At 41.7% G+C, this 13,420-nt stretch overlaps 1 protein-coding gene across 2 annotated transcripts in view; it reads left to right on the top strand.

The window, feature by feature from the left end:
* The window catches only part of unc50 (unc-50 homolog (C. elegans)), a 28,199-nt gene extending 19,056 nt beyond the window's left edge, over positions 1-9,143 (top strand). For both annotated transcript variants that reach the window (XM_070891604.1, XM_070891605.1), the window contains exons 3-6: positions 1,040-1,160; positions 5,127-5,266; positions 7,201-7,302; positions 8,238-9,143. In XM_070891604.1, coding sequence (XP_070747705.1) covers positions 1,040-1,160; positions 5,127-5,266; positions 7,201-7,302; positions 8,238-8,374 — 500 coding nt within the window. In that variant the 3' untranslated portion in view covers positions 8,375-9,143. The remainder of the gene's footprint in view (positions 1-1,039; positions 1,161-5,126; positions 5,267-7,200; positions 7,303-8,237) is intronic.
* The last annotated feature ends 4,277 nt before the right edge of the window (positions 9,144-13,420 follow it).

The raw sequence follows: 13,420 nt of genomic DNA, 5'->3' as shown, positions 1-13,420 counted from the left end.
AGACAGAAATAGACAGTTTCTTAAACGATAAGGGGTTATGGGGAGTGGGTGGGGAAGTGGAGCTGAGTCCATGATCAGATCAGCCATGATCTTATTGAATGGCGGAGCTGGCTGGTGGGCCGTATGGCCGCCTGCTGTTCCTATTTCTTATGTTCTTGTGTTCAATTTGCGCAGCGGTAAAAATCGGTGTTGCACAAGAAGTCGTGACGCAAACCGCAAATTTTCTGCAACTTTACACCGAGGCTGGTACCGCTGCGGGAGAGACCTTGGGAGGGGGGAAAACGCCAAAAACAATTGCAAAAAAAACAAAAATAAAACATCATAAAATATTCACAAGACACGTAAATATCGAATCGCTGAAAAATAATTAAAGAAAAACTTTAACTTGCCTTTTTTGCAGGTCTTCATACCTGCGGCTGTTCCAAGGGCTGCAACGCAGCTTTTTTTCCTGGTGCTTTTTTTCGCGCAGAATACGCGTGCGCGCTAAGCCAAATTTTTGGCGAAAGCGCTATTTTGAGTCTTGCACGGCGGCAGTCCTCTTCCCAGCAGTATTTAAAAACCGCCACCGCAAGACTTCTCCGAATTTTCCGTCGCGTCATTTTCTGCCAAAAACGGCAAAATATTGGCAAAAAAACGGGTGCAAGATTGGAGAATTTCTAGCCCTAGGTGTCCTATATTGCAGACTTGCTATAATGGCCTGACTTTGATCCCATCACTTAATGTGGTTGGGTATTACTCTGCTGCTTTTGAAGCATGTAATCCTTCAATAAAAAAAAATGTTCAATCTATAGGACTGTAAGTACCACGATTCACCAGCAGAGAGTATGAATTGGGTACCAACGTCATAAATATTCAGCTGGTGACTTTGGAGCTTGTGGATAATGAGAGGCACATGCTCTATAGTAATGCTCCCCCCTGTAGGTGCTTGAGAAGATTCAGCTGCAGAAGTGGATTGAAAATTCTGATTACCAAAGTGTGTATATGTTGTGATGAAAATCTGGAAGAATTCAACATGAGAATGATTTATTTTCCTTTGCAGTCTCTACCATAGGTTTTGGATTTGTGTTAGGAATGGGATTTTTTGAAACAATAAAGCTTTTACTGTGGGTCGTCTTCATTGATTGTGTAGGAGTTGGACTACTGATCGCAACGTTAATGTGGTAAGTTTTACAAACACTTCATGTTAATACCTTGTACTGGCTACGTGCAATCAATAGCCTGGTCCTGTGTTAATGCACTACTTACACCACATGTACCTTTCAGCAAGGGACTCTATAGCTGACTAAACTTATAGCAGCCATAGTCTTAAATGTAAAATATTATCATTTAAATATCATCGGCATCTGCTTGCCTGAAATTCACTGCTTGCTTAATCAGTGAAAACTTCAGTGGCTTGACCAGCGGCAGTATAAATTATAAACTGTGCTGTTTTGTAGTGTCAATGACAGTATCTGCATAAAGAAATGCTGTAAATTAAAGAGAAGTGAAGTTACTAAGTATTGTATTCTCTATTTTGCTGGATTTTTAATTTTATATTGCTGTTTTTTTTTTACGAATTCTGTGTTGGGTATAGTCTTGAAATAGGCTCAGGAGCTGAACTGGTGCTTTAAGTAAAATTACTTTTGAGATCTTGTACTAAAAAAAAATTCAAATTCTCCTGCATTTGAATTGGCCAATTTTAATAAAACAACACTGGAGGTGTGTTAACTTGGATTGAAATAGTGTAAATTAACAGCGAGTTCAAATGAATGGACTTTGAATTATGATGAGACTCTGTGGGCCCGAACTTGATGAGAGTTCCGCCCACAGCCATGGAGATTCCACCTGAAAACATTTTGTTTAAAACATATTCCTCAGGTGCCGCCCAGGTCCCGCTCGGCAGGAGATTCCTCAGTGAAGTACCGCCGGTGCAACTTCCTGCCGCCCGCTCATGCCTGAAGCTCAAAAACAGGGATAGCCCTCATGCACAATCCTCTAAGATCGTGCTCACACCCGCCAGAACGACCGCTGGCAAAAAAGGTGGTCTGTGCTGGCTGTGAATCAGGCGGCAGGGAGAATCGCTCCATGTTGCAGCGCTGCACATCCCGGGTAGGGTCCATATGCTGTACCATTATCAGAGGCTCAGAATTAGTTATGTGATCGACCTTAACCTGTGTAGAATGAGTTCAGACATGTAAATGAGAAGTACTCCGTTGAAGGAAAGGTGTGGTGGAGGAAGCAGCAATGAGTTCTGAGAAATGGTAAAGGCCCTACAAGAGTTTTTAGACCATTGCAGGCAGAACACAGTTATTGACAGAATGTGAGTACACAGATGGTAAGGACTTCTGTCAGAGTAAATAGGCGATCATGCGACCATGTAATGCTCTGGCAGGTCGCAGCATCGCCTCAAGTATAGAAAATGGAAAAAGATAAATAATGGACTGCAAGGTCACTGAGGAACATGTGATATCGGGTGGAACTCCGCGATGGTGGACCTAAGAAAAAGTGGACTGAAGTGCAAGCCTTGATGTGTGCCCTGCAAGTAGCGCGACACGCTCATTGAATGGCAGCCTTCCTGCATTGATGACCCTTACTTGTCGAATCGCAATCGCCTGCTGACAGGATCCATTAATCATTTGCATCATATGTGGAGGGCAAGAGGTTCCTCATACAGCAATACACCTGAAGGAGATTTGTAATTTTCTCAGAACGCACCCCAGATAATGTAAAAATGAGACACTGACCAAGAGTGGGTGAATAATGTGACTGTTGAATAGTGCAACATGCCAAAGTGACAGAACATGCAAACAATTGAATCCAGCACTGGGCTTCTTGGAAGCTTTTTTTGCACTCATTGTTACTTTCCTTGATGGATGGTTGATGATTGATTTGTATCTCTCGCTCCAAAACTGACCCCCCCCTCTAATTGGCAGGTGCAAGTGAGAGCACTGCTTTTATGAGCAGCTGTGCCATCAGCTCCAATCGTAGCAAAAGCTATGTCATCACGCAGAGGAAACTACAAAAAAAAATTCCAAGTCTCGCGCATGCGCGGTGCATGGCCTCTGATATTTGCCAAGTCGAGAGGCCTGCACCAAGCGCCCACTGCTGCCTCTGCCACAACTGCGGCAAAACTGGCCCCAGTGGCAGCGGGCGGCAGAAAGGTACGTTCTGCCTGGGTACTGCTGAGAAATGGGCGAGCCTTAGCCTTCACCAAGTTCAGGCCCTATTTCTTTTTCCCCATTGTATATGCTATCCTGAGGTTAAAGCTACTGTATTGCTCCCCTGGTAGTTCTGTGGCTAAATGCATCGTCCACCAAAGCACTCATCCATTTTGGTTAGTAAGGTCTATGGTTGAATCTGAAGTTCAGTGTCTGGTCTTTCTTGAGTTTGCTAATGTCAGCATTCTAGACATATGGGATGAAAGAATCGGCAGGTCTCCTCTTCCTGATCTCTACCCACTTACTTCTGCTGGAAGGACCATTTTAAAAGTAGTTCTAAACTATCAGTATATTTTACATTAAATAATATTGTGATCACGACTCCCTAGATATTCACCCATGCTTACTTCTCTTATCTGCTCCAGTTCATTTTGCATTACTAGGTCTAGAAGTGCTTCCTGCCTTGATGGGCTTCTTATATATTGGGTCAGAGAGAAGCCTTGCTAACACTTGTTTTTAAAAACTCCATTCCCTTTTCCCTTTTACTCCCTCCTTGCCAGTTTTACTAATTTCATAGATTTACCTACATATTTCTCCCTCCGTTTTCTTTGCACTGTTCTATTGTCTGCAGTATACCCCTAATAGTCTGATCAATACCATCCTATTCTTTATCTCAGTCCGCATGGATTCTGTTTTTATCTCTGTTGGTTATGTCCTTTCTTGCTAGTACCAGTTATTTCTGATTAACACTGCTACTCCACCACCTCCCCCTCCTATATATTATATATAAATTGTAGTCTGCAGTTTTTAACTATCAATCCTGTCCAAGCTGTAGCCATGTTTCCGTTATCACTATTGCATCTGTTTCCTCACTTCTAATTACTGTCTCCAGTTCTCCTTTTTGTTGGCGCTCTGTACATTGCTACACAGGCAATATGCTCAATTATTTTGACTCCTATAACCTTTTCATTTCTTTTGTACTCTGACCTTTGCGCTCTCCTTTTTCCTATCTTTAGGTTATTATTATTTCAACCCTTCCCTCCCCTTTATTAGTTTAAGTTCCTTTCTACAGTCCTATTTGTCCTTTCCACTGGGACCTCCAGCTCAGTTCAACCTGTCCCAGCAGTACAGCTTCATCCTGTCCCAGTACTGGTGTCTTTTCCCATGAACTAGACCCCCTCATTGTCACCACTCTTTCAGCCACACATTCACTATCCTGAGTTGTTTATCCTGGTGTTAATTAGCACGCAGGTTGGAGTATTGCCACCCTCGAGGTCCTAGCTCCTGTTACTCCCCTAATAGGAAAAAAACAGGGATAAGGTCCTATGTTGTTAGTTCCGACATACCATGACAACTATTCTTCCCACTCTCCTTCCAAGTTCCTTTCCAGACCTCCTGGACTCTTGATCGTAACTGGAGAGGATATGCCCTAATTATTGGATCCCCTAAGACTACAACCTTTCTATTCTGCTACCCACCCCCTCTTGAATCGCCTCCTGCTCAACAGTGCCAGGCATAAACTATACAGATGTTCCTCCCCCTCCCTTATGTGTTGGGTTTGTGTGATAGAGATAACCAAACACCTCTGTTCTTGCCAACTGCTACTGGTTCCCAATTCACCAGTGCATTGATTTCAAAATTCTCATCCTAGCCTAATATTCCCTACATGGCTTTGCCCTGCCTACCTTGAACTTCTTCCAACCCTGTGCCCCAGCTTGTAATTCTCCTTTGGCTCTAGTTTATTGTGCTGCCTCTTTTTTCCCCTGCTTTACTCCATTATCAGTGTTAAACTCTGGAATTGTCTTCCCATCCCCACCCTTTTGCTCCAGCATGTTTTATCTTCAAAACCTAACTCTTTGACTACAACGCTGTTCTTATTGTTTACCCATCAAGTATTGAGACCATCTATACATTGAAATGTTATGATGATGATGATATAAGTCCAAGTTTCTGTTCTGTAATGTGCACGTTGTTATATTTTGTTTCTAGGTTTATTACCAACAGATATTTGATGAAGCCGCAAAGTAAAGGCTACGATGTGGAATGGGGATATGCTTTTGACATTCATCTAAATGCTTTCTATCCACTTCTTGTGATCTTGCATTTCATTCAACTGTTCTTTATTAACCGTAAGTCTCCTGTTTTCTTGTTTGAAAACCTTTTACTTTCCCAAGCATTATAAAATCCTTCAGTTTTGTTCCAGATTTTAAAAAACATTGAAAATTTAGTGTTTGAGGGGAAGAAATGGTTCTTGAAATTTTATGGGCTTGAAATTAACACTGGTTTGGCACAAATGGTGATAGTGGAAGTGCATGCATACTGATGCCAACACTTACTTGGAGTGTTGTGCTTCACAAGTTGCTCACAAGTCACAAGGTGGCTCATTTGAATGTATCTTGTGAGAAGCTGAGCCATACGGGTTCCAGGTTTGATCTCGACCCGAGCTGCAGTGGGGCTGAATAATAATGTTTGGGAAGAGAAAAGTTGGTCAGAATTCCCACATTGATCGCTATCCAGCAATCCCTGCTGGAAGCACACATGTGCTGGCATTGGTCAACAGGATGGGCTCAGTTGTGATGTTCCTGAGTCGATTTAGTCTGATGTGCTCACCTTCAGGGCTGACACATGAACAATGGTTATTTGGGCAAGGTGCTGGAGAGTGCCTAGCAAACTCTATGCCAGCTAGGAGTCAAGTCCTTCAGTAGAGGAGCCAATTGGTGGGAAAAGAACCAAAACTTTTTAAAGCAAGAAACGTCCCTGAACTCCCTTCTCAACAAAAACAACTTGCCTTTAACATAGTAAAATATCCCAAGGCACTTCACAGGACAAACAAAATTTGACTCCGAGCCACATCATGAGATGTTGGGGCAGATGACCAGAAGCTTGGTCAAAGACGTAGGTTTTGAGGAGAGTCTTAAAGGAGAAAAGAGAGGTGGAGAAATTTAGGGATGGAATTTCAGAGCTCGATTAATGTCTTCCGTTTTTTGCAATATGTGTACAGCAATAACTTATCATTACCGGTCTTGTCTAAATGTAAGCTCAGATGCAATCACTAAATATATTCTCAATTTACAATGCAGATATAATTCAATTGCAGTGATGTAATTTATAATGAACCATGTGTTGTATGGGAAGGAACAGCTCCATAACTCTCATCTCCAGATTTCACCAAATTATCTTCAATGGCTTTTCTTGTAATGAATTTATTCCAAATTTTATGACCATCGGTTAAACTGACAGTCCAGTTGCACTAAAAAAAAAAGGTCTAAATTCGACTAATGCTGATAGAAAGGTTGTTCCATAGCAGAATTCAAGTAGGTGGCCCATCGTCCTCTTGCGGAAACTAGGGATGAGCAATAAATGTCTCGATAGCAATGCCCACGTCCCGAGAATGAACAATTTTTAAAAAAGAATTAAGCTTTTATAACAGGTGGTTCTCTTTGATTTTTGTGGATAGGTTTCACGTTAGTAAATGCAAAAATGTGGGGGGGAAATTAAGCTTGAAACATATGTCTGGTGCCAGCCACATTGAGAACGCAAACTGTTCATTTTCATTACCTGTGTGCATTTGTCATATTTTCAACTGGAAATCACAAGCAGAGCATTGGTGCTGAATACAGTATCATTTGCTTGTTCAGTCTGCCTGACTTAGTGATATAACATTTATACTGAATAGGTGCAATGTATTTTCATTGGGGATCATTTTGAATTCAGGTATACAGGGGTCTTGTTTTTGAGGATGCTAAGTGAAATGAGATTAACCATTCTCGCATCAGCTGATCCAAGTTATACCACAAAATTGCATCAATATTAATTCAGTACTGTTGAGGTATCTGAACGAGAATTTATCTATAAAATAACTGGTTTGGGCTGCATTAACACATTTAATAGAATAATTCTAGGTGCCCAGGTACTTGCTGCATTTTGCTGTCAGATCTTTATTCATGCATCTATTGTAATGGAAACACTTGTGATGCAAAATGGGCTAATATACATTTTATGTGCAGGTAGTTATAGGTATTTCAACATTTTATTTAATTAACCTTCAATATTTTCTTTGCAGATATTATCATCAGAAGTGGATTTATTGCTTACTTTGTTGGCAACACCTTCTGGCTGGTTGGCATTGGATATTACATCTATGTCACTTTTCTTGGATACAGTGGTAAATATAAGTTTTAACTGCACTTTTATAAACGAAATTGCAGAGTTAATTCCTTCACTTACATTCATTTTTTTTATTCTCTAAATATAGCATTCTCAAGCACCAACTCTTTCCCCCCCCCCCCCCCCCCCCAGTATTGCACTGCTGTCTTCGCCGCCCCCCCAGTATTGCACTGAAACATCCATTTTGTGTGTGAGCCTAGGCAAGCATGCCTTTGCCTGACATCTACATGTGCTTTCCAGCAGAGGTCATGCAAAGCAATTCGAATAGAATTCTGGTTAATTTTCCTTTGTTCCTAGCATAAGGCTAATTGTAGCATTCACAATCAATTCAGCCCATACCTGCACCTTTCCTAGTTGGTATGGCTCCATATTGTACCTGGTGGTGCATGTACCTATTGAGCCATCTGTGACCTCAGACGAAGATTTTTGTGGCAATAGTATCAGTTGCACTTGGGGATGATTGTCCCTTTCTCCTCTTTCTCTTTCTCCTCCACCCCCCCCCCCCCCCCTCCTTTCTGTGGCAAATCAGTAGGTACTTGCTCCTCAACTGTACAGCACAGCTGAGATTGGGAACTCCCATCTGGAATCAGACGAACTGTATCAATGGCCAATGAATCTATACTAGTTTAAAATGTGTGTCCAGATGGCATTAACAAAATGCATAATTATTGGTTGCTGGATTACAGGAAATAGACTGGAAGTGGTCCATATAATGATCCGCATGCTTTATTTTGCTTAGTCCAGTTTTAATTTCTAGTTGCATGTTTATTTTACAGTACAGAAACAGGTCATTTGGTTCAACTGGTCTGTCTGGTGTCTATGCGCCTCGAGAGTCCCCTACCATCCTACTTCATCTGACCCCAATCTGCATATCTTTCTATACCTTTATCCCTCCTGTAGCCATGTACTTACCTAGCATATTTCTTCCTTCAGCATTGCCATTTCTGAAGAACACAGTTGCCCTACTATATCCATTTGCTCTCCTCATCGTTTTGTACTTGCTGTCACTGGGGCTGGGATGGAACTTCACCAAAGGATTGTGCTGGTTCTACAAGTACCGAGTGCAGTAGAAGACAGATAATATAATTCATTTGCTCAATATTGCAGTTCCTTTTGCTGTGTTGACTATGTGTAATGCAGCTTTGACATTTGTATAAGTTGTAAATAAGTTCTGTACATACTGATACTTGCATATCCAGAGACATTTGAGAGATAATTTCAAGAGTAGAACAGCTTTGTTTTTAAATGTTTGAATTGTGGCAGAACTTTTTCTACAGTGTGAATGGTAGAATGTAACCTAGCAACCAGACCAGATTGTATATTTATCAAACCTTTGGAAAGTACATTCCTTTAACAGCAATAGTTTTGATAGTTTAAAAAAAATCATACGTTTTATTAGGAAGCTTTAATAAACATTTCCTTTGTGGTTTTCCCTACTTTGGCTATTAGGTCTTTGAATTTATTTATATGGGGATGCAGGAAGAAGAGTGAGCAGCCCACCTGGATGGGACTGGGAGGCACTTATTCGTGGGTGGGGAGAAAGGAAAGGGGGGAGGAAAAAGTTGTCTTTTTTCACTTTCAAATTATATTTTTTCTTGGTCTTAGTTGATATCCTCCCCTTTCCAGCTAGTTCAAAGTATACAATGGGCTAAACTCGCCACAAGCTCACCACACCTCTTGTGCAAGCTGCAAAACTGGTTTATAAATGTAAAAAAAATAGTGGGTGATTGAAAACAAATGTTCAGGTAGTATTATCTGACCCGGTATGTGTGTTAACACGTGTGAGGTCTGATGAAAGTTCTGCATTTTTAACAAAAATAAAGCACTGATATGAACAAAGTCTTGCTTCAGATTTCCTCTGTGAACTTTATAGGTATTATTAATGGATAAGTTGCCTGTGCACAACAGAACTGACTGACTTCACCAGGTAATATGAGGGCAACAACAACTTGTATTTAAATAGTGCCTTTAGCATAGTAAAACATCCAAAGGTGCTTCATGGGAGCATTGTCAAACAAAATTTACCAAGCTACTTATGTTGAACAGGTGACCAAAAGTTTGGTCACAGGGTTTTAAGGAAGGTAGAGAGGTTTAGGGCTTGCCTGTTGAAGACATAACCACCAATAGTGGAGCGATGAAAATCAGGGATGCACAAAAGGCCAGAATTGGAGTAGAGATAAGGAGTGAGTGAGGCATTTGAAAGCATGGATAAGAATTTTAAAATTAAGGTGTTGCTGGACCAAGAGACTTTATAGGTCAGCGAGCACAAGGATGATGAGTGAACAGGACTTAACGGCAGCAGATTTTGGATGAGCTCCAGGTTATAGCAGGGGGGAGGCCAATCAGGACAAGTCTACAGTTAACAAAGACATGGGTTTCTTGAGCTTTGGGCCTGCAATAGACTTGGGCACCAGAGATTAAATATTGGGTTTCAGGAGCCAGTGCCTGCTTTATCCCAGGCAATGGTTTATTTGCTTTTCATAGCACTCTTGTCCAGCACCCATTCCAAAACACACACACTTGTGGGGCTGAACTACTGCTCAGGTGCTCCAATCCCATAATGGAGCAATGCCTAATTTACATAAGTCAAGGTGTGCAGCTTTAGTCCCCTTTGCACTTGCTACCCACATTAGGCCTCTGCACCTGATCTTCTGGGAGTGGATGCCAGTTCTCTGCATTTGGCACAAACCATTCCAATTATCCCATTGAGTTTTAGGATTATTGCCATTGGCTTATCTGGTAATCATCCTAAAAAGATTAAGGGGGCAAATTTTTGAAGGGGTTTGCCCTCTTGTCCACAGCAGCCATGGAAAAATGTGCAAGTCTTTCATCTAGCACCACTTCGTTTATCGCACTTCCTGTGTCAGAAGTTTGTCCCACCTGGAGCTTTCTACTGCTTTAAAAAAATAACAGAGCAGTTAGGCTTTCTGATACCAGAAATGCAAGGGTACACTCATCAGGAGAGAAGGCTGAAAGGTGACCTAATGGTCTTTAAAAATCATGAAAGGTTTTGATAGAGTAGATATAATGTTTCCATTTGTAGGGAAGAACAAAACTGGAGGCCACCAATATACGTTAGTCACCATGAAATCTAATAGGAAATTCAGAAGAAACTTCTTCACCGAGTGGTGAGAATGTGGAACGTGCTATCATAGGGAGTGGTTGAAATACATAATGGGTCCGTATGGCCTACTCCTGTTCCTATGAGCCTGCTCCACCATTCAATATCATGGCTATCTGATCATGGACTCAGCTCCACTTCCCTGCCTGCTCCCCATAACCCCTTATTGTTTAAGAAACTGAATAAATTTAAGATAGAAATAGACAATGGCCCAGCTGCCACAGCTCTGAGGAAGTGAATTCCAGATTTACAACTGAAGACATTTCTCATGTTTTAAATGGGCAGCCCCTTATTCTAAGATCATGCCCTCTAGTTCTAGTCTCCCCCATCAGTGGAAACATCCTCTTTGCATCCACCTTGTCAAGCCCCCTCAATCTTACACATTTCAATAAGATCACCTCTCATTCTTCTGAATGCCAATGATTAGAGGCCCAACCTACTCAACCTTTCCTCATAAGTCAACCCCCTCATTTCCAGAATCAACCTAGTGAACCTTTTCAGAAATGCCTCCAAAGCAAGTATATCCTTTCGTAAATATGGAAACTAAAACTGCATGCAGTATTCCAGCTGTGGCCTCACCAATACCATGTATAGCTGTAGCAAGACTTGCCTGCTTTTATACTCCAGCCCCTTTGCAATAAAGGCCAAAATTCCATTGGCCTCCTTGATCACTTGCTGTACCTGCATACTAACTTTTTGTGTTTCATGCCCAGGTCCCACTGCACTGCAGCATTTTGCAATCTTTCTCCATTTAAATAATAACTTGCTCTTTGATTTTTTTTTCTGCCAAAGTGCATGACCTCACACTTTCTAACATTATACTCCATCTGCCAAATTTTTGCCCACTCTGTCCTTTTGCAGATTTTGTGTGTCCTCCTCACACACTGCTTTTCCTCCCATCTTTGTATCAGCAGCAAACTTGGCTACATTACTCAGTCCCTGCTTCCAAGTCATTAATATAGATTGTAAATAGTTGGGGTCCCAGCACTGATCTCTGCAGCACCCCACTAGTTACAGTTGCCAACCAGAGAATGAACCATTTATCCCAACTCTCTTCTGTCAGTTAGCCAATCCTCTATGCTATTATATTACCCCCAACTCTGAACTTTTATCTTGTATAGTAATCTTTTATGTGGCACCTTGTCAAATGTCTTCTGGAAGTCCAAATACACCACATCCACTGATTCCCCTTTATCCACCTTTTTGATACATCCTCAAAAGAATTCCAGCAAATTTGTCAACATGACTTCTCCTTCATAAATCTATGCTGACTCTACCTGACCGAATTTTGCTTTTCCAAATGTCCTGCTACTGCTTCTTTAATAATGGACTCCAACATTTTCCTGCTTTTTGTCTGCCTCCTTTTTTAAATAGGTGCATTACATTTGCAGTTTTCCAATCTGCTGGAACCTCCCCAGAATCCAGGGAATTTTGGTAAATTACAACCAATGCATCCACAATCCCTGTCGCTACTTCTCAAGACCCTAGGATGCAAGCCATCAGGTCCAGGGGATTTATCTGCCTTTAGTCCCATTATCTTACTGAGCACTGCCTCCTTAGTGATTACCCAAGTCCAACTACTCCACCCCCACCAAAGTGTCTTACCCCAGTCCAAATGCTTGCCTCCCCCAGCCAAAGTGCCTTATCCAAGCACAAGTGTATCCCCCCCTCCACCCCATAGACGGGGCATTGTGTATGGATTGTTAACAGGTTTATTGGGTATAAAGTGAATAATGACAGTGTCGTGACTTCTGGATATCATCCATTCCAACAATGTCCCTTGTAGAGGGTTGGAAGAACATGATCCATCTTTCCTGAGTTCCCCCACCCACCACCACCCCACCATGCGTCTCTCCTCCCAGTCTCTTTTCCTTCCCCCCTCCCACCTCCCACCAGCCTCTCTCTATGCTTAAACAAAGGGGACTACAGTGGGATGAGGGCAGAGTTGGCTAAAGTAGACTGGAAACAAGGACTAAACGGTGGCACAATTGAGGAACAGTGGAGGACTTTTAAGGAGCTCTTTCATAATGCGCAACAAAAATATATTCCAATGAAAAAGAAGGGCGGCAAGAGAAGAGATAACCAGCTGTGGATAACCAAGGAAATAAAGGAAAGTATCAAATCAAAGACCAATGCGTATAAGGTGGCCAAGGTTAGTGGGAAAATAGAGGATTGGGAAGATTTTAAGCAACAGCAAAGAATGACTAAAAAAGCAATAAAGGGAAGATAGATTACGAAGGTAAACTTGCGCAAAACATAACATAGTAAAAGCTTTTACAGATATATAAAACGGAAAAGAGTGACTAAAGTAAATGTTGGTCCCTTAGAAGATGAAAAGGGGGATTTAATAATGGGAAATGTGGAAATGGCTGAGACCCTAAACAATTATTTTGCTTCCGTCTTCACAGTGGAAGACACAAAAACCATGCCAATAATTGCTGGTCATAGGAATGTGGGAAGGGAGGACTTTGAGACAATCACTATCACTATGGGGGTAGTGCTGGACAGGCTAATGGGACTGAAGGTAAACAAGTCCCCTGGTCCTGATGAAATGCATCCCAGGGTATTAAAAGAGATGGTGGAAGTTATAGCAGATGCATGTGTTATAATCTACCAAAATTCTCTGGACTCTGGGGAGGTACCAGAGGATTGGAGAACAGCTAATGTAACGCCTCTGTTTAAAAAAGGGGGCAGGCAAAAGGCAGGTAACTATAGGCCGGTTAGTTTAAAATCTGTAGTGGGGAAAATGCTTGAAACTATTAAGAAATAGCGGGACATCTGGATAGGAATAGTGCAATCAAGCAGACGCAGCATGGATTCATGAAAGGGAAATCATGTTCAACTAACTTACTGGAATTCTTTGAGGATATAACGAGCATGGTGGATAGAGGTGCACCGATGGATGTGGTGTATTTAGATTTCCAAAAGGCATTCGATAAGGTGCCACACAAAAGGTTACTGCAGAAGATAAAGGTACGCGGAGTCAGAGGAAATG

The sequence above is a fragment of the Pristiophorus japonicus genome, chromosome 10 (genome assembly GCF_044704955.1).
Source record: "Pristiophorus japonicus isolate sPriJap1 chromosome 10, sPriJap1.hap1, whole genome shotgun sequence".
Taxonomy (NCBI): domain Eukaryota; kingdom Metazoa; phylum Chordata; class Chondrichthyes; family Pristiophoridae; genus Pristiophorus; species Pristiophorus japonicus.
Note: the sequence above shows the minus strand (reverse complement) of the source record. Positions and strands in the feature narration are given on the sequence as shown.